The following is a 20268-nucleotide window of genomic DNA, read 5'->3' on the forward strand; positions in this document are numbered from 1 at the left end:
TCCACAAAAATAGGCATATTTAAATGGTACAATGAAACTACTACCTCAATGATCCGGCTGTCAATCCTGTTATAGGGATGCCAGAGGCCTCGGTCATCCCGCCACTGCCAGATTGCACCATCTGTGTTCTGTGCATTTCCCTTCTTCAACATGGTATCAACTGCAAAAATGCCTTCTTTAGGTAAACATGGCATAAGTTCACTGAAAAATAAAAGGTGCAATTATTTCAATAAAACTTTCTGCACCATCCGTAGGTGTTAAGCCTCTCAAGGAAAATAATCCCATTTTTTACCAAATAAGAGATGTCAGTTCATACAGTTCTTGAGGACTTCGTGGAACAAGATCAATCTGCTCTTGACAACTTCCATTGGAGGCACCACACAGGAGGAAGTGAAGTGTTTCTGCAATGTCTATAAAGCCAGTAACAACAAAACAAAACATAAGCCTATTAAACTAGAATAGTAATTTACTAAAAAGGCAATCATTCCATAGAGTGGCACAAAATTTGAATGATTTGCTCACAGAGGAACTTAATAGGGAAACTGCAAAAACTATAAACCAAATGTACGTGTAAAAAGAGTAACAGAAATTTGAGTAGATTTTAACCATGTGTTTCTCTGAACTACCATTTTGAGTACACATCCTCTAGATTATTGATAATACCACCATATTTAGAATCTTTTGCTACTTTGAGGTGCACAGTATTTTTGTATCAACAAGCTATCATTCATACATTTCACCTTCCTTTCAAATATATTGGAAGCATATAGCCAATAAAGTAAGCATTTTGAGCTCACATTTCCTGCCTTATATGATACTTACATGTTAACTGAACATAAACATCATTAAAATATTCTCCACATTAACTTTCCACTCTCAAATGTCTCTGAAGAATTTAACATGATAATCACTCAGGTACAGAGATTCACTCACTCTAACAGCTAAAACCTAAAGACAAAGCTATGTTCTCTTAGCTGCAGTGTATTTCTATAAAATTATCTATATGTAAAAATGCACAAATCCACAGTTAGTACTTGTTTTACTATATTGAAATGGTACAATTTTGCTAACTTTATCGAATAATATGAATCACTACATAGTGTTTTACAAGACTGCTGTAAAACAGCATTGGGCATTAGGATGGAATTTAGAGACATACAGAGGAATACAGGAGACTTTAAGCTTCATTCTGCAGCACCACCACCACAAAAAAAAAAAAAAAAAAAAAAAAGTGACCTTGAAATTGGGGTTGTATAGTTTTATAAAAATAATCACATAAAGTGATCACAATGTGTGTGCACGTACACACAGTCTCCCCAAAGGAGACTACTGTGTTTTATCACTGTAGAATGAAAATGTGTCTAGTGGATTCCATATGATATATAGAAATTTTCCTGGAGTATGCCAAAGAGATTAAAAATGTAACATTAAAGGCAAAGTGTATTCAAAGAAAAGCACTGACTTCCTAAGCTGGTATTTAAAGCTGGACTACCGTGCCTCAAATTACCCATCTAACTCCAGAAAACCTGAGCTAACAAAGCTTCAAAGAAGTCCTAGAGACTGCAGAATAAGAAAAGTGACAAAAACTACTTGAGAAAGCGTTTTTCTTAATTTCACTGAGGGTACTATGCTCGCCACAGGGGAAACAATAATCTGTCCAACTATTTACCTCAATCACACTGTCTTTTTGCCAAGGTCTATGTTGAAGCGTAAGTTCTCAAGAAATGTAATGAAAAGAGAAACTAGGTTTCTCCAAAACAAAATATTATACAGTCTCAAACAGTGGGGCCAAAAACTATGTTTCCAGTAAAAGGCAAAACTGACTATCAAGATACCTCAAAATTTCAAAATTCTAACAATGAATTACTAATCATGATTATAGAGGCTCCAATGATTATTGACCATCTAAGAAAGAATAGAAATATTTTCTGAAACCATATCACATTCTGACATTAACTTATGAGACAAGGCCTAAAAAGAGAGGTCAATGACATTTGTCACTGGTTGAGAGACACAAAATTGGTAAAATCAGTTAAAATTGAGATAATGGTCAGTAGAAATAAGGCCCAGTTTTCTGAGAAAAGAAAGCATTCTGCACTCATATAATTCACTAGAAATATCAAACATGGGCTGAGAGAATTCAGTTATTGTTAAGAGGTAGTTAAAAATAATATAAAGCTTAAACAGCCAACAAAAGATCAATAACTAGTGTAACATAGAAATTAACCTTGAATCATTAGTGCCAGAAACACCAAAGATGAGTTTTAAGAATATGTAACACTAAAAGTACATGATCAAGCCAGGTATGCCAGCATATATTTTTAATCTCAGCACCAACAAGGCAGGTGGATCTCCAGAAGTAAGGCCAGTTTGGTCTACCTAGGCAGAGCTATACATAAAAAGACCCTGTATATAAATAAATAAGATCTTTTTTAGCAGTGCTGGATATCAAACATGCAGAAATCATTTATGTCAAGAAAACCTCTACCACTGACCTTTATTCCTACCCCACCATTTCTCTTCAATATCAAATGGTATTTATGATTTCTTTTACTTTCATGACTTAGGTTGACTTGCTAGTGACAAAGAGCCATTTTTCTAGCTTAAAATACAATAATAAAATAGCACTTACTTTGTTTCATAAGTTGAACAGCTAACGTTGGGCAGTTGGAACACATCAAAGAAAACATGCGAACCACCATTATAAACATCCCAGAACTCAAAATGGGCGGCGTCACTACCAACAGTTGTTGAACATTTGTAAGCAGATCTTTGGAAGCAACCTGCTGCAGTAAATTCTTCATGAACACAAGAAGAAAAATTATTATGCTGTAATTTAGCAATTCTACAATTTAAAAAATATATATACTACCAAAGATGATACTCACTTCCTCATGTTGAAAGTTGTCCACTAGACGTGCAAAACAAAGGCAAGTGCTTTCTACTGACTTTTTGTCCTATTTTTCACAAAGGAAAATAAAATTTATCAATATGAAATGTTAGCAGCACCAGTCACTTAGTTCTTTCTTTGCCACAAAATATAGGTAACTTCATCATTAGATGTGAGCTTTGAAAAGAAAAACCTAGGCAAAGTACAGTAGTAATAATAAAGGAAAAAGTACGTGCAAACACTTGCATGGAAACTTGAAGATTCACAAACATGTAGCCATCAGCAGATCCCATCCCCTAAGCACTAAGGAATGAAATTACTGATAACCAATGGCAACATCACTATAGAAACAATTTTTTTTAAAAAATTCTGGCTATTAGAAAACTTGCTATTGCAATAAAAATAAAGACTGCTGGAGAAAACATCTGTAATGACCCTTATAACAACAAAACCAACATTTTTTTCTTCATTAATGAAACAACTAGGCTTCCTTCTGTAAAAACAGAAATCAAGGTATGAAAGCCCACATCTTTGCTGCTACTAGATTCCCTAGAAAGAAAGCTACATGGTAGTGGCGAACTAATTTAAATTTTCTTATTCTTAGTTCTCATTTATGAAGTAAGGATGTTAGGTTGAATTGATTATCACAATTCGGTTACAGAACATATTTTATCTCAGTTTATCTCAATTATGCTTTTAAGAACAAGCAAATTAAACAAGTCATGGTAATAGACACCTTAATGACAACATTTAGGGGACAAAAGCCAGATGATCTGTGTGAGTTCTAAAATAAGATCATAACACAAAAGTAAATTAGTAAATAAGGAACAAGCAGTCTAGGCATGTATGTTGTGGGCTTAAAAGGATTTAAATTCACAGCTAATCTGGACTGTAAGCCGTCCCTTGTTCCCAAAGAAGAAAAATATTTAATGCCTCTACTCTATCATTATAGAAGTGTAGGAGACAAATGTGAGCCCATCATCTTATATAATCTCTTAAGCATATTCCATACATGTAATTTTCAAAGTTTAACATAATGTATAAAGACAAATTTAAAGACGATTCCTTAAAAAGTGTTTCTAGTAATAATAGCATTGATAAAAAACCCTTATTTCTTTTTGACCTCCAGATATGGCAACTCAATCTCCTCCAGCAGATATAAATCCTGCTGTTCAAACTATCTCTGATGCTTTATCTTTTTGTTGTTGTCGTTTGGTTTTTTGTTTACTTGATTATTTTGTTTTTTGAGACAGGGTTTCTCTGTGGCTTTGGAAACTGTCCTGGAACTAGCTCTTGTAGACCAGGCTGGCCTTGACCTCAGAAATCTGCCAGCCTCTGCCTCCTGAGTCCTGGGATTAAAGGTGTGCGCCACCACTGCTCGGCCTTGTTTTACCTTTTTTACATACCTACTCTGCTCTCTAAACCCACCATATGGATATAACCTATACTTTTGACAACCCATCATTCTCTTCCCATTTTAACCCACCTTCCCAATGCCTTTTAGAGGAATCTTTCTAAAGTAAATTCTGATCTCACAAATGCAAATAAATCTCAAGTGTTACAATAACAAGTCAACACTAACTACCACTCTAAAGACAATGAACGTATATATATACAATTCATATCGTTGGGTTAAATCTGCCAAAATCTTATTTAAAAAATAACCTAATTAATATGTGACTGGATAATACACTTAAAAAGAAATATGGATCAGAATACTTTTGAGTTATACACATCCAGCAAAACATTAAGAAACAAATTTCATACCTGATGAGTTAGCCTTTGGGTAAGCAATGGTAGGGGAATCTGCCACAAAATGAAACTCATCTGGTGTGATACTCTGGCAGCAATTGGCTGCAATTGCTAGTGCATTTCTTTGGGCATTTATGCTGAAGAATTCTAGATACAGCAAGCAGTCTGCCAAACCACCCTAAAATACAGAAAAGTGTTAAGATGAAGGGAAAATATCCTTTACCAAAAATAACTATTAAAAGGTCTGACACATCACTTTATGGGAATATGTGCATCTTACATTAAAGGAACTTGTACAATGTAGTTCTGAAATACAACAGCAAAGGAACTAGTCCTTCAGCAACAACACTTACCGCCTGTAAAATGGCTTTACTATGCCGCCGTGATAACATCTCCAAGGCAGTTAAGGCCTGCTCTGCCACATCAATACACTGAATAACTTGCAGCTAGGAATATTAAAGCAGGTACCAAAGGTTATTATTATTTCTTTCAATAGTATTTTATCAACATCAACACTGTACTTTCTTAATTTGCAGCCACTTACTCTACCTTCAGTATGAAACCAAACTAGAAAACATCTCACCCTTGAATAAAAGCTATAAAACATAGCTGACAGTTTCCCAACAACTTACTCAGTTTAAGGACAATGAAAAATGTACTACCGTAAGATAAAACTTCCTATTTAAAGCAAATGAGCTGATACATGAAACAAGATTTTTTAAACCAGGCTTAAAAATTTATTTCATCAGAGCAATTATATTTTATCAGGTGACCTAAATTATATTGTACAGCTTTAAAAAAAAAAAAAAGGGGGGGGGGTAGATAATATACACCAAAAACACAACCTACTAACCACTGGCCATATGAAAAATTTCCTTTCTCTACTATTCAATTTTGTGAAAATGAGCAACATCCTTTGTTTCAAACTTCTCAGCTAGCAAATGAGATATAAATAGCTATCAATCCTACTATCCAGTTGTTCTCCTTAACTCTCATCTGTACCAATTGTGGTATGTGTTTATGTTCTCATGCACACATGCTATAGAACACATGTAAAAGTCAATGCACAACTTTAAAGAGTCAGTTTTCACCTTTCACTTTGTTCAAGCAGGTCTCAACTGTCCAATGTCTCACCAATTATCTGTCTTACAGGTGCTGAGACTACAGATACATGCCAATGCCCCTGGCTTTTCTGTGTGTTCCAGAGATGATAAAAACTTGGGTCATAACGTTTACCCTGCAAACACTATTATTCACTAAGTCATTTCACCAGCCCCCAACATGTTATTTTAATGAAATGGTTCATCCTGTTCTCTGATGGTAATGTGTTAATTGCTATCATTTAAAAAAAAAAAAAAAGTCACAAAACTGGGCTTATTTTGTAAACAATTAGTTTCAACTACTGGTCTGTTGTACATAAAAAATAATAAAATAGTTCTTTGACTATTGGTTGAAAACACATACATCAATTACATCACAGAAATAAATTCAAGAATTTAGTGCCAGGCATTGGAAGCACATGCCTTTAATCACAACACTCAGGAGTCAGAGGCAGGAGGATCTCTGTAAGTTCGAGGCCAGCCTGGTCTACAGTGCTAATTCCAGGACAGGCTCCAAAGCCATACAGAGAAATCCTGTCTCGAAAAACAGAAAGGGAGGGAAGGAGGGAGGAGGGGAGGAGGGGAGGATGAAAGGAGGGGAGGAGGGTAAGAAGGGTGGGGGAGGGGGAGGAAGGGGAGGAAGGAAGACTCAAAACTGACTCCTCCCTGTGCGCTTATAAAAAGTTGTGCAAAAACAGGACTACCTTTTCTAAGAAGACTGGGATAGCATCTACTACAACAGCAGATGATCGAGGGAGCGCTTCCATCATATAGGTTAAGGCTCGGCAAGCATGGTTCATCTAGAAAACAAAATCGATTTTTATTCAATAAATACTTAAATTAAAATTTAGACTGCCCTTAAAAACACATGATGTACTTACAATGTCAAAATTATGCTCCATTTGCAGTAATGTTATCTGTTAAAAACATAACAAAGTATTAGGAACATACTTGAAATACTTCTTGCATTTTACTGAGATAGAATTTTTGTACCTTGTACCATAAAAATATAAGAGCAAGACGTACTTCAGTATTATTATACTTAGGATGTCATGCATTACATACTATAGCTCTGGATTGGCAATGCTGCTATAATAAAGAACCAAGTTTAAAACTACTATTTCTGTTGCTTATAACCAACCATTGTAATAGTTCTAATATCCATTAAGAAAAGCCCATTAACATGTCAGAGGATTTACTAATTGACACATCAGAGGCAGCAATGACTGGTATTTGCTAAATATTAACACAGATTGAAGACAAAAGTTTACATTCCTTGCACATCTGAAAGAAATGAATACCATTATAACCATATGGTAATCGTTCAGAAAAGTCTGACTTGAAAATAGGATTGAACACATTAGAGACTACAATTAATAAATGACATATCAATGGAATTATTTTACAAACAAGTCTAAAAATCAGAATTTATAATATTTTATCACTTGAAAATGACTTCACAGAAATTGTAGCTCCTTTTGTCAAAGGAAGCAGTGCAAACTGGAAATTTTTAAATGAACTATATTTCAGGTATCAAGTACTCTTCAATTAAATGATGATAGTAAAAGATATTAATACCCAATTATTACATGACTTCTTGAGTAAATAAATACGTATAATAATGCTTTGAAAAAAATGTTCAAAACTAAAACATTTATACACATTTGCCATTTAAATCAGTCACTTAAAAAATATATTAAATTCTAGGGACTTTCATGCTTAACACAAATACACTAAGTTTCCTAATTGAAAAGATGGAAATCAACCAAGTAACACATTCCTTTAGACCAAAAGGGACTATTATATCAACTGTTTTAATCTCATTTCTGTTGCTATGATAAAATACCATGAAAAAAGTAACTCAGAGGAGAAGGGGTATTTCAATTAACAAGTACTGGATAGAGTCAATCATTTCACATAGTCAAGGAAAGCACTTGAAAGCAGCTAATCAAATCAACAGTGAAAAACAGAAGTTATTGTGTATATGCTTACTCCTGTATCATCTCTGTATTTATAGTCCAGAATGCCAGGACTAGGGGCTGGTAGAACTCACAATAGCTATCATGCAAGTTAATGTAATCAAGACAATTCCCCAAGACATGAGCACAGGCCAAGATGATCAAAGATTCCCTCATGGAGATTTTTCACAAGTGATTTTAGATTATGTTAAGATTGGGGGGGGGGCGTGTTTATCAAAAGTTTAATCTGGAGGTTCGCATAGCAAAAAGTCAAGAAATTGTAGTTGCCAAAACCACACCATTCAAATGGACAGAATGTGCTAAGAAATGCTGTATGAAGCACTTTATATTTGACAGAACTTTACTCAGAACTCCTAAAATATCAGCTTTCCATAATGTGAGAATGTGACCAAATGAGACAATCTCATGCAGCATTCATAATTTTTGTCAATTCCTTATATATGTAAGCCTAATAATTACATAAACATAACGTTTTACAGTCTGGCTTGACTATTCTTTATTTTATGCATATCAATAATAAATAATCTTTCACTTAGTACTGCCCAACTATTAGAAAATTGAACAGTAAAGCCTAACACATTTTACACTGAAGAAATAAAGCATTACTGATGGGCTAAATACTTGTAAACCATTTAAATGTTAAATCAAGGGAGTGACTTCGACCAAAAAAAAAAAAGGGGGGGGGGAGGGGGCACAAAAATATTTACAAAGGCAAGCTGGGTACACAGCTCATTAAGAGAGAATATTTATTTGTACAGCATACATGTAGGCAAAGTAGGCCAATAGAAAAACAGCATACTTACCAAAGCTGGAACAACACTCTTCACAGGAAACCCTCCAAGTGTCTCCTCGTTTCCCATGACCAATAGCTGACACATTTCAATGACTGCCTGAAGTTGTTGACTCTCATCACTTGCTTGTAGTCCTTGAAGAAGCTGTTGGGCCTTAGAACCTTCAAGGGAAAAGAAGGCATTATTTTTAAACACTAAGACCTGGAGGCATAGCTCAGCAGTTAAGAATACGATTACTCTTCCAGAAATTCTAATTCTATTTCTGGCAGCAATGTCAAGCAGTTCACGGCCATAGATAACTGCAACTCTAAGGAACTGAACACCTCTTCTGGCCTCTATTGTTTTTGAGCACACATTCACACATGTGTGCATAGAAACATGTTTAAAAAAAAAAAAACCCATGGGAAAAATGTTAATCTTTTTTAAAATTAGATTTCAAAAACAAAAAAGTTTGTCCAACCATACAGAAATAAGAAAAATACAGAAAACTTTAAAGAAATACCTCCTAGAGACATATTATAAAGGAAAAAAGGAAAGCAAACTCAAGTCTATGACACTTTATCACTAAAGGGAGAACAAACTGTTATCTGCTCAGCCTTAACATGACATGACCTCAATTACTTTGTTTATGCCTTCTTAACTGAAACAAATTAATTTTAGCAGCAAAACTCAAATTACCAAAAACCAACAGGAACAGATAGTATTGCCATATCTATACTTTCAAAGAAATGAATGCAGGAAGTACAGTTTTATCCTAATAAAATTTTCTTAATAATAGTATCCAAGGGTCAAAAGAAAAAAGAACACAAAGAATAGGAAAAAATAAAACAAAATTAAGACAGGTAGAATAATGTATCTGAAGACATGAGGTATTTTGTATAACAGACAAATTTTGTAATACTGATTACATTAGCAGGTGTTGACTATTGGAGTGATTCTTTTTTAAGCTTCAATTCCATTATGCAATTCCATTTTCTCCATCACAGTGAAGAAAGCACTCAAAATTAAACCAATGCTGGAGTGCTACAGTGCTTCCCTACTATTCATGAGACTCAGGGTTCCATCCCCAGCACGGTAAACAAATGAGCCAAAACTATAAATATGTTTTGTCTCTTCATGGATGCTTTCATATTCAAATAATTATGTATATATTGGGCTTTTAAACTCAGTTATCATTAACTTTTAAAATATACAAAACTGGATACAGAAACATCTGAAAATAACTTCTAACCTACATGAAATTTACATTAGAACCAGTTTATTGTAACTAATGTTCAGAGATCTTCCTGGTGACATAATCCTCAGAAAGACATGGGTGACCTTTGGAAAACTTGTTTTCTCTATTGCATAATTGCTGCCTACTACTTTACAATAATTAAAGTCCATCTGAAAATAAAATACAGACATGTTCAAAAGAATACAACCTCTAAAGTCTGAATAATTATTAGTTATCAGTACAGCAGGAATATCATTTGTGCTTAAATAATACATTTAAGTTTTAAAAAGTAATGAAAAGCATCATATAGTTCCTAACTTCACTTTAAAAGGGATGAAAAGCTGTACACCAAGTCTATCTCAACAACACAAGAGAGAACTGACAAACATGCCATGCAATGGATGTTTCATAAACAGTAAACCTGACAATCCTAAATATGATCTTATCAATCAGATTGCAATTATCTAAAGCCTGTGTGTTCCTAAAGAGAACTTCAGTAAAAACAATGGCCAAACTGTTAAGTACCTCTGATGTAGGATCATTTTATACTCATCAACAATTAAGTTAGTGGGTCAATTGTAGACCATGTGACCAGCATAGATGATGCCATGCATTCAAACAACACCAGAAAAGAAATAAAAGCAACAGCTGCCATTACCACCACCCATAGCACTGTTTCTTAAGTAGACTAAATGTACTTTATTATCAAACCTTGTTGTAGATTAAGAGAGAGAAATCCTTAATGCCTGGCAACTAATACACTATATAATGATACATACAAAATTAAAAATATACTTTTCCAAAAACAAGGAACTGCATTACTATGCATCTGGAAAGTCAAATGTCAAATTTAGTAACAAAAGAACACATTACACCCTATGGAGAAATTAAGTATATGGGGGGGTGGGGGGGGGAATGTTTTCAATCTTCATGACACTAACAGTAAAGGCCCAATAACTGAATAAAAGTATGCAGTCCTGTTTTGGTTCTTTCTTGTTAACCTTATCAGGAGTTTGATATATCAGTGAAAACATCAACTGAGGTGGAAAGGGAAAGCTGCAGTACTACAATTACAAGTAACACCCTATCTTTGTATGTAAGGCTTTCAGGAACCTCCCACATCGTCTCAGACCAACATTCCACTGAACACTGGAGACCACGAATTGGCAGGCCAACATTTTCTATTAAGAGCCAGATAATTATTTTAGGCTCTACAGGCCATATGATCTCCACTGTAGCTGTCCAATTATGACTGTAGTATTATAGCTCAAAAGTAGAAGACACAACAGTACAAAACTAATGAACATTGCTCTAATTCATTAAATCTTGATGGATAGTAAAATTTCAAATTCACTTAATGTTCAACTCAAAATATGACAGTTCGTTTTTCCCTACAGGTTACACAGAAAGCAGGAGGGGCCAATGAGATGGCACAGCCCATCTGAGCTCAGTCTATACGTCCTATGATGGAGAGAGAAACCCGTTGTCTGACCCCACATAAATTCCCATAAAAACATTTTTTAAAAAAATGAAAATAAGCAGGGGCTAGACTTGGTCCTGGTCAGTAGATTGCAGAACTCTAACATTTTATATTATATGAAGAAAAAAAGGGAAAGATGGCAACCAAAAGTTACCCTGTCAGGCCTCTTCAGTTCTTTTATACAAACTATTGGAAATAAATAAGACAAATACGAGGCTTGCCTCATAAAAATTAGGAATACAGGACTAAGAATTATGAAGTGGAAAAAAGAAAATCAACACTTGTAGAATACTAGCTGTGACAAGTACTCTGAAAAATACAAACAATGATCTAGGATTATGGCTCAACAGTATAATGGACAAGGTTCCATTGACCCAGCACTACCAACAAAAGCTTGTGTGTTTCTTAAATAGGCAATCAGCCCATCTCATACGTACTGCTAGTTTTCTAACTACATTTATATTTCTATGAAATGTTCATGTCTCTGAAGTTTCTCTAGCAAGACAACCTACCTTACTGTTTTCTTTCACTGTACTAATACTACTATGTGCATTTTTAACATATGATATTACTTCAAGCCAAGATAACTCCACAAAGAAAACAACTCTACTTCAATGTATTTATGATCAGAATTAATACCTGCATCTAGTACATTTTAGTAAATAATCAAAAGTGCTCAAGAAGACAGGTGTGGTATTATCTACTTACAATCCCAATACATGGGAGACCCAACAAATGAGATTTGTATAATGAAACCTGGGATATATTTTATAATTCACAAAAGTCTGATAGCAGGAACTTTGTGGCAGGATATATCACCTGAATATATAACAACTTATTTTATGTGCACTGGTATTTTGCCTGCACATATATCTGTGTGAAAGTATCAGATCTTGGAGTTACAAACAGTGGTAAGCTGCCATGTGTATGCTGGGAATTGAACCCATGTATTCTGAAAGAACAGTCATTAATCTCAACCTCTGAGCCAACTCTCCAGTCTGCTGGATGTTTGTTTGTTTGGGGGGCACACAGTAGAGAGAAGATTTAGGTTTAAAAACTACACATAACAATGTTTTTTTCATTTTTTGGTTGAAACAGGGTTTCTCTGTGTTGCCTTGGCTGTCCTGGAACTTGCTCAGAGATCTACTTGCTTCTGCCTCCCAAATGCTGGGATTATCACTATGTGTCATCAGGCCCAACTTATAATGCAGTGTATTAACAACAAAATAAATAAAGGCTTGGCAAATAAAAATACTTGCTACATAAACAAGTCTGGTAACCTGAGTTCAATCTTTGGAACTTATACAAAGCAAAGAGAGGACCAACTCCACATACTTGTCCTTACATGTACACCCATACATATCATACATATATGTCAACATGAGCACACGCTAATACTAATAACAACTGTAAGATTTTATTTAAAATCTTCAAATACTTGATGCTATACATTAGCTGATAAGCTATGAAGTTATTTTAAAAATGATTAAATCTTAAAAGACTTACCTACACAACAGTATTTTCTGTTATAAATCAAGACTATAAATATTCACTGTTATATCAACTATGTATGTAAACCTGGGTTATACTTAATCTGATAGGAGTCTGGTGAGAATTAGCACTACTGAGAAATCATTCCTATCGGGTTCATTTTAACACTACCTTACAGGATAAACTTTCTAATACCAAAAAAGATTCAGATTTAAAAAGCAAAATGAAAATATGTAATCAGATGATGTAACTGTCTATGATTCTTTTCTATAGTTAAAAGATTTTATTTTTTTCTATAAAAATCTGATTTTCATGATGGCAACTGAGGAGTCAAACATAGAAGTACAAAAAGAAATCCAAAAGATACCAAATTATACACCAACAAGTAACCAAAAGAATAACACTAATTATTCAGAGACTTAAAGAAAAGGAAATATTTTAAAGTATTCACTTACTAGCTCCACTTCCAATTGTTCTATGGAAAAGCTGTGACATCCGAGGACCAAGAGGACCAAACAGGTGAGGAGGAAGACCTCTGGCCTCCAACAGGGCTAAAGAAAAGAGAAGGGCAGGGGAGTCATTGAGTTGTAAAACAACTGATCTTACCTAAAAATGTCAAGGGACTGATTTGTCTCCACAACTGTGTTAATTCAATGTCACTTTCCACTCTGAATTTTAAAAGAAACTACATTAAATTCCCAAGACCTCAACCATACACACATTTAGTTACTACAAATTAAAGCACTCCCCAATCTTCAAATATGTTAAAGTTTTGGGGAAATTTTAAAACACATACTGATCAAAACTATGTAAGAAAACCATTAAATAATGTTTTTAGGTTAAGTCATATATTAAAAGCCCTTGCCTCATTTTCCCATTAACATTACTTCCCAGAGAGATTTTGGGAAACCAGTCCAAAAACATGAAAATCATGACACCATTTTTCCCAAAGTTAAGAAAAGCAGTGTTTGTGTTATCATGGGGGAAATTTTAAACGTTTATAAAGTAAACTGTAAAGCAATGTAAAACTGACACAATGTCTCATGTAAGCCCTATGTTGGAAATCTAACAAAAATCCATTACATGAGAAGAATAAACCCACCTATTCATACATGAAGCAAACATAATACAAGGATCTCCCAACATTTTTAAAAATTGACTAGAGTTTATAAAAGATCATGGGATTAGGGGAAACCCCACCCTATTAAGATTTATTTGTTTTTAAGATACAGGAGAATAACAACATATTGAGGTGCTTCGTAATTTATTACTAAAGCCAATTACACATGTAATCATGTGAAGAAAGCTTTTGAAAAAAAGTATGAGGCTTTGCTTGGTTAAACAATAAAAATGAAGACGCAGACAGGTCATCTCTGAACCCAAAGCATCATGTTGTCATAAAACACTTTTTTCCTAGAGGTGTAGGAATATCTAGATTTTTTAAACAATATTCAAGAATATATATGAACAGACTTCAAGTCAAGAATAAGAGGATATGCAGCCTTTGGTAATCATTTCTTCCAAACTCAATAGCTATCTTTACCTTGTAATCGTCCCATCTCAGAATCATCCGATTCACTCTCCCCAGAGGTGGTCATGCCAACAGCCCCTGCAACAGAACTAGAGGCTTGGGGAGAGGGGGAAGGTAAGGATTAGGAGAAGCATTTAATCTTGTATGCCTGGCTTACCTTAAAGAAAAACCAAAGTTTACAGACTATATATAATAAATGTGTCTTCCTATACACCCACCTTAAAGAAAAACCAAAGTTTACAGACTATAATAAATTAGATGTGTCTTCCTATACACTCAGCCATTCTATACTCCCATAAAATTTAGGAGAAAAATGAAAGCTCAGCTTCTTTATATTAACATAAGCATAAGATTTCAACCTTCAAGCCTGGACTCCTGGAGTCCACTGCCATCCATCAGTCAAATCAGGGTCTAAATGATTATTTCAGAAATGTAAATAATCATTTATCTGTTTTCTCTAACTGTAGGAGTATGAAAAGATTATATACACTCTTCCTTTAGGAGTGAAAGGAAGACAAACTGAAGCTAATACATGAGTGCAAAAAAATTGCTGTGAAGAGACAGTGAGATCAACAATTAATAAATGGGACCTCCTCAAACTTAGAAGCTTCTGTAAGGCAAAGGACATAGTTGACAAGACCAAATGGCAGCCCACAGACTAGGAAAAGATTTTCACCAATCCTACACCTGACAAAGGACTGATCTCCAAAATATACACAGAACTCAAGAAATTAGTCACCAAAACACCAAATAACCCTATTAAAAAATGGGGTACAGAACTGAAGAGATAATTCTCAGTAGAGGAAATCAAAAAGGCTAAAAGGCACTTAAGAAAGTGCTCAACATCCTTAGCTATCAGGGAAATGCAAAAATCAAAACAACTTTGAGATACCATCTTGCTCCTGCCAGAATGGCTAAAATTAGAACACCAATGACAACTTATGATGGAGAGGATATGGAGAAAGGGGAACACTCCTCCACTGCTGGTGGGAGTGCAAACTTGTACAGCCATTTTGGAGATCAGTATGGCAGTTCCTCAGGGAAATGCTAATTAGTTTACCACAAGATCCAGCAATGCCCCTCTTAGGCACATACCCAAATGATCCACATGCATGCAACAAAGACATCTGCTCAACTATGTTCATAGCAGCATTATTTGTAATAGCAAGAACCTGGAAGCAACCTAGATGCCCCTCAACTGAAGAATGGATAAAGAAGATGTGGCACATTTACACAATGGAATACTACTTTGAGGGGAAAAAAACAATGGAATCTTGAAATTCGCAGGCAAGTGGATGGAATTTGAAGAAACCATCATGGATGAGGTAACCCAGTCACAAAAAGAGGAACATGGTATGTACTCGCTCATATGGATTTTAGACCTAGAGCAAAGGATCACCAGCCTATAATTCACACCGCCAGAGGAACTTGGATACAAGGTAGAATCTAAGAGATATGGATCTTAGATTCAGAGAAGGGGGAGGGACAAGTTCTCCAGAGCACATGGGAAGTGGGGGGGGGGGCAATGAGGGGAAAGGGAACTAGGAGAAAGAGAAGGGGAGGAGAGGAAAGCATGTGGGATTAGGAAGATTGAGTCAGGGGAAGAATAGAAAACAGGAGAGCGAAAGTGAGAGGGAGAGAAAGGGGAGAGGGAAGGAGGAGAGGAGAGGACAGGAGAGGAGGGAGTGAGGGAGAGTGAGGGAGAGAGAGGGAGAGAGAGAGACATATACAAGAGGGAGCCATTATTGGTTTGAAGAGAAAACTGACCTAAAGAAATGTCTAGAGACCTACAAGACTGACTCCAACTAACAATTTGAGCAACAGTGGAAAGGCTACCATAAATGCCCTTCCCTGATAATGAGATCAACAACTACCTTATCCACCATTATGGAGCCTTCATCTAGTACCTGTTGGAAACAGAAAAAACAACCACAACTAAACACTTAGTTGAACTAGAATCCAGAGCAGAGAGAGAGAGAACAAGACCAGGTTGCAGAAACACATAGAGACAGCTGACCTGAACAAGAAGGAGCTAACGGGCCCCCAGACAGATAGCTGGGAAGCCAGCATGGGACTGACTCAGACCCCCTGAACATGGGTCTCAGTTAGAAGGCAGGAGCAGTCTAAGGGACCTCAGACAGTGGAACCAGGATGTGTATCCCTGGTGCACAAAAGGACCTTGCAGGCACATCCCCCATGGAGGGATACTCCCTTAATCTAGAGACAGGAGAGAAGTCCTACTTCAAATGACTTGACAGATTTAGATGACCCCCTCCTGGATGGCATCACCCTACATGTGGAGTGGGGGGGGGGGGTTAACAAGTTAGCGGGGAGAAGGGAAAGAGGGTGGGAGGGTGGGAGGAAGGAAAGGAGAGGGAACTGGGATTGATATGTAAAATAAAACTAATAAAATCTTTAAAAAAAAATTGCTGAAGTATGAGAAAGAGGGAAACTAAGATGCCAAAAATTAAAAGTAGAAGAAGCAGAAGGATTCCACTATAGAAAACATATATGTAACAAATAAAAAACAAAGCCAGTTTAAGTTAACAGCAGCAGATATTATAAATCTGCCCAAAGAAGAAAGCTATTCTTAGAGGAACTAGTTGTCTGCTAAATCACTAAATGTAAGCTGAGACCTACACAGCTTCAAAAATAGCATTAATCTACATATGACTACATCATTAACAATACCATCAGCCTGCTTACTGGATGACGGAATGCAAAGCAAGAAAACATAGGTTTATGACTGACATAAATTAAGTTCTTCTGAAGCAGGACATGGTGGCAAGCTCATCATCATCATAGGGGACAGACAGACAGATGGAAGGACAGATGGGTATGGGGAGACACAGACAAACACACCCCATAAGACACTGTCAAAAAGATGCCAATGTGCTAGTCACCAACCAATTCCACATTTTTAGAAAATGCCTCTTTACATATTATATCCTTTAACTTCATTGGATTCTTTAATTCTTAAATATTAGAACAAAAAAGCTAACAGTGGCTCAAAGGCAGAATTCAGTCCATTAGTTATTTGTTAATATAAATGATGAGAACAGAGCTATATGAATTTTTTGATTGTCTTGCCGTTGCTTTCCTATTACAAGCCCAATGTTAACAATTTCACAGTTGAGGATAAAGCCTTTAAGATTAACATAAATGATAAAAAGACTAGTAAACAAACTGCACTATACAAAGCTACTTATAAGGAAACATTAAAATGCTTATATGCTGAATTGTCAACATGTTTCCTTACAACTACCCCAGAGATCCTTCATGCAGAGGAAAAAATGAAGCTGTCTGACTTCAAGTGATTATGCCACATAGCAATCAGGTCAAAACTCAGAAAGGCAGGCTTTATTACTACACTCTGAACTATATTTCTTAAACACACGCCTCAGCCAGAATTTTTAATTCAGTTATAGTCATTGTACTAAGTCCTATAAACAAGCAGTAATGTTTTAGGTACAATTAAGACCAAGTCTGTTCCAGTAGCTTTTTTATATATGTGGGAAGCAAACAAAATTAAACGTAAAATGCCCAAGAATCTATAATCATTAAAAGGTATCTATATTTCTAATAGATTTCATAATAAACACATCACATTACATTTCTGCAAAGATATTAACCAAGAAATACAACTTTTGAAACATATTTAAGAGGCCTGGTCAGTGACAAGAGGACTTGCCTGCCTTGAATAAGCCAGGCACAGGTCCAATTCTCAGTAATAGTATTAAACCAAAATAAAAAGATGTTATGATTCTGTTACAGTGAACTCTAATAGAGAGATCGTCCCTCCTCTCAAAACACTATACAAAAAGGATAGGTACTTTTCTTTTTCAAAAGTGTAAATTGCTAATTGTGGCAATATGCTACCACTGAAGACAAGCAGAACTTTTTGTCAGATCTTTGTGTGTGGACACAAAGGGAAAACATCAGGTTTGTCCATCTATAAGTACCTGGCTGACTCCTGAAACAGTTTCTCTGTATTTTGGATTATGTCAATACAGGGCTTATAGCACTGTAAACACAAGAGACCAAGCCCAGCTTCTTATAGACCAGGGATCTAAACTCATACCTTCCAGCTTTTGCAGCAAGAGCTTTTAGGCACTGAGTTCCCCAAGCCCTTGGCAGCTCTTTCCAAGTCTGACACAGTTGTCCAACGGTATCTTCCATTACATGCTGTTTTACAAAATTAGTTATTTATACTAGTCTAGCCTTAATAACTTAAAAATAGAGCTGGAGAGATAGCTCAGCATTAAGAACACTGACTGCTCTTCCAGAGGCCTGGGGTTCAATTCCTAGCACCAACATGCCAGCTAACAAATGTCTGTAACTCCAAGATCTCACTCCCTCACACACACACGTAGGCAACACCAATGTACATAAATTAAAACAAAAAACAAAAACAAAAACAGATAGCTTTTTGTGAAATGTAATAGCTGTCAACTCAAAAATTCATTACTCAAGCCAAAAATCTTAATTCATAGCACATACCATTTCTGCCTCTACAGTAAAGTATAAAAACATGACTATCAGCAGAAAATTAAAGCCCAGATTTTCGATTTACTTTAAAATAATACAGAGCGGTGGTGGTGTAAACCTTTAACAGCAACACTCAGGAGGCAGAGTCAAAAAGATATGTAAGTTCACGGCCAGCCTAATCTACAGAGTGAGTTTCAAGACAGGCCCCAACAACTACACAGAGAAACCCTGTCTCAAAAGAAACAAAACATTTCTTAAAAAATTTTTAAGAAAACTTTAGAATGCCAAGTTTATACTTTATACACATTTCAACTGCTTATAAAGGAGGAATAACATTAGAAGCCTTAAAGAAGGATTTTTATCTGCCAGAAACTAAATGTCATGTGTAATTTTTGGGGTTTTTTTTTTTTGGTTTTTGTTTGTTTGTTTGTTTTTTGTTTTGTTTTGAACTATAGTCTCCATCACTGGATATAGCAGTCCTAACACAATGTGTAGCACTAAACAAAAGTAATCAGGAAGAAGAAGCATTAAAAACTGGGTGCTTCCAAGTGGTGGTGGTGCAGGCCTTTAATTCTAGCACTCAGGAAACAGAGATAGAAGGATCTCTGTGAGTTCAAGGCCTGCCTGGTCCAGTTCGAGGACAACTAGGGTAGTTAAAAAGAGAAACCCTGTCTCAAAAAAAAAAAAAAAAAAAAAAAAAGAAGTCCGGTGCTCTGGAGGCAGAGATAAGCAGATCTCTGTAAGTTCAAGGCCATCCTGGTCTCTGCAGCAAATTAAATTCCAGGACAACCTCCAAAGCTACAGAGAAAAACCTGGAAAAGGGAGAAAAGAGGGAGGGGGGAGGGAAAGGAGGGGGAGAAGAGAGAAGGGGAGAGGAGAAAATGAAGAAAAGGAAAGAAACTAGGTGCTGGGTATGGTAGCTTACACCTTCGGTCCCAACACACTTAGGAGATAAAACCAGGAGAGTTCTTAAGAGTTGAAAACCAAAGACTACCAAGGCCAGCCAGAGTTACATAGTGAGAACCTGTCTTTTGTTGTTACAAGACTGTTACCTTTATTTTTATATACTTATAACTTCAAAAAACAAATAACTAAAGCCAAAAGCACCACAGTATATAACAACCAACCCTATTTAGTGAAGGAGGGAGTTTTCCTGCCGTTTAGACATCAAGGACAGAACAGAGGAAAAATAACAACTAGACATGAGAATAAATGCTTCCTAGGATATGACCCTGACCATTTCTTGAGTTATGAGAAGTCTTGATATAAAAGTGAATACCAGAACACTATTTTTCCTTGCCATTTCCCTGTCGTGAAAAGTCTACCAACTCAGAACTACTGTACAAGGGGTAGACATCAAAATACAGTTGAAATCACAACTGTATTCTCTGTGCCAAATTTTGGTTTCTATTTTGCACATAAAGTGAAGCACATTTTCCCACAAGTATTTTACTGCAAAGCAGAGTGATCTCTACTATTCACTAAAGATCCACCACCAAAGCTTACTAACCTTAACGCTCCTCTAACAGTCAACACCCATGTGTGTTTTC

The 20268-nt window shown here is 35.8% G+C and overlaps 1 protein-coding gene across 1 annotated transcript in view; it reads right to left on the reverse strand.

Moving 5' to 3' along the window:
- Window positions 1-20268, reverse strand: part of Trip12 (thyroid hormone receptor interactor 12) — a 112192-nt gene that overhangs the window by 35489 nt on the left and 56435 nt on the right. The window contains 12 exon segments of the mRNA XM_051190608.1: window positions 45-201; window positions 293-410; window positions 2633-2798; window positions 2889-2957; window positions 4658-4690; window positions 4692-4820; window positions 4996-5088; window positions 6447-6542; window positions 6624-6659; window positions 8525-8673; window positions 13155-13250; window positions 14243-14326. Coding sequence (XP_051046565.1) covers window positions 45-201; window positions 293-410; window positions 2633-2798; window positions 2889-2957; window positions 4658-4690; window positions 4692-4820; window positions 4996-5088; window positions 6447-6542; window positions 6624-6659; window positions 8525-8673; window positions 13155-13250; window positions 14243-14326 — 1226 coding nt within the window.

The sequence above is a fragment of the Phodopus roborovskii genome, unplaced genomic scaffold (assembly GCF_943737965.1).
Source record: "Phodopus roborovskii unplaced genomic scaffold, PHOROB, whole genome shotgun sequence".
Classification (NCBI taxonomy): Eukaryota; Metazoa; Chordata; class Mammalia; order Rodentia; family Cricetidae; genus Phodopus; species Phodopus roborovskii.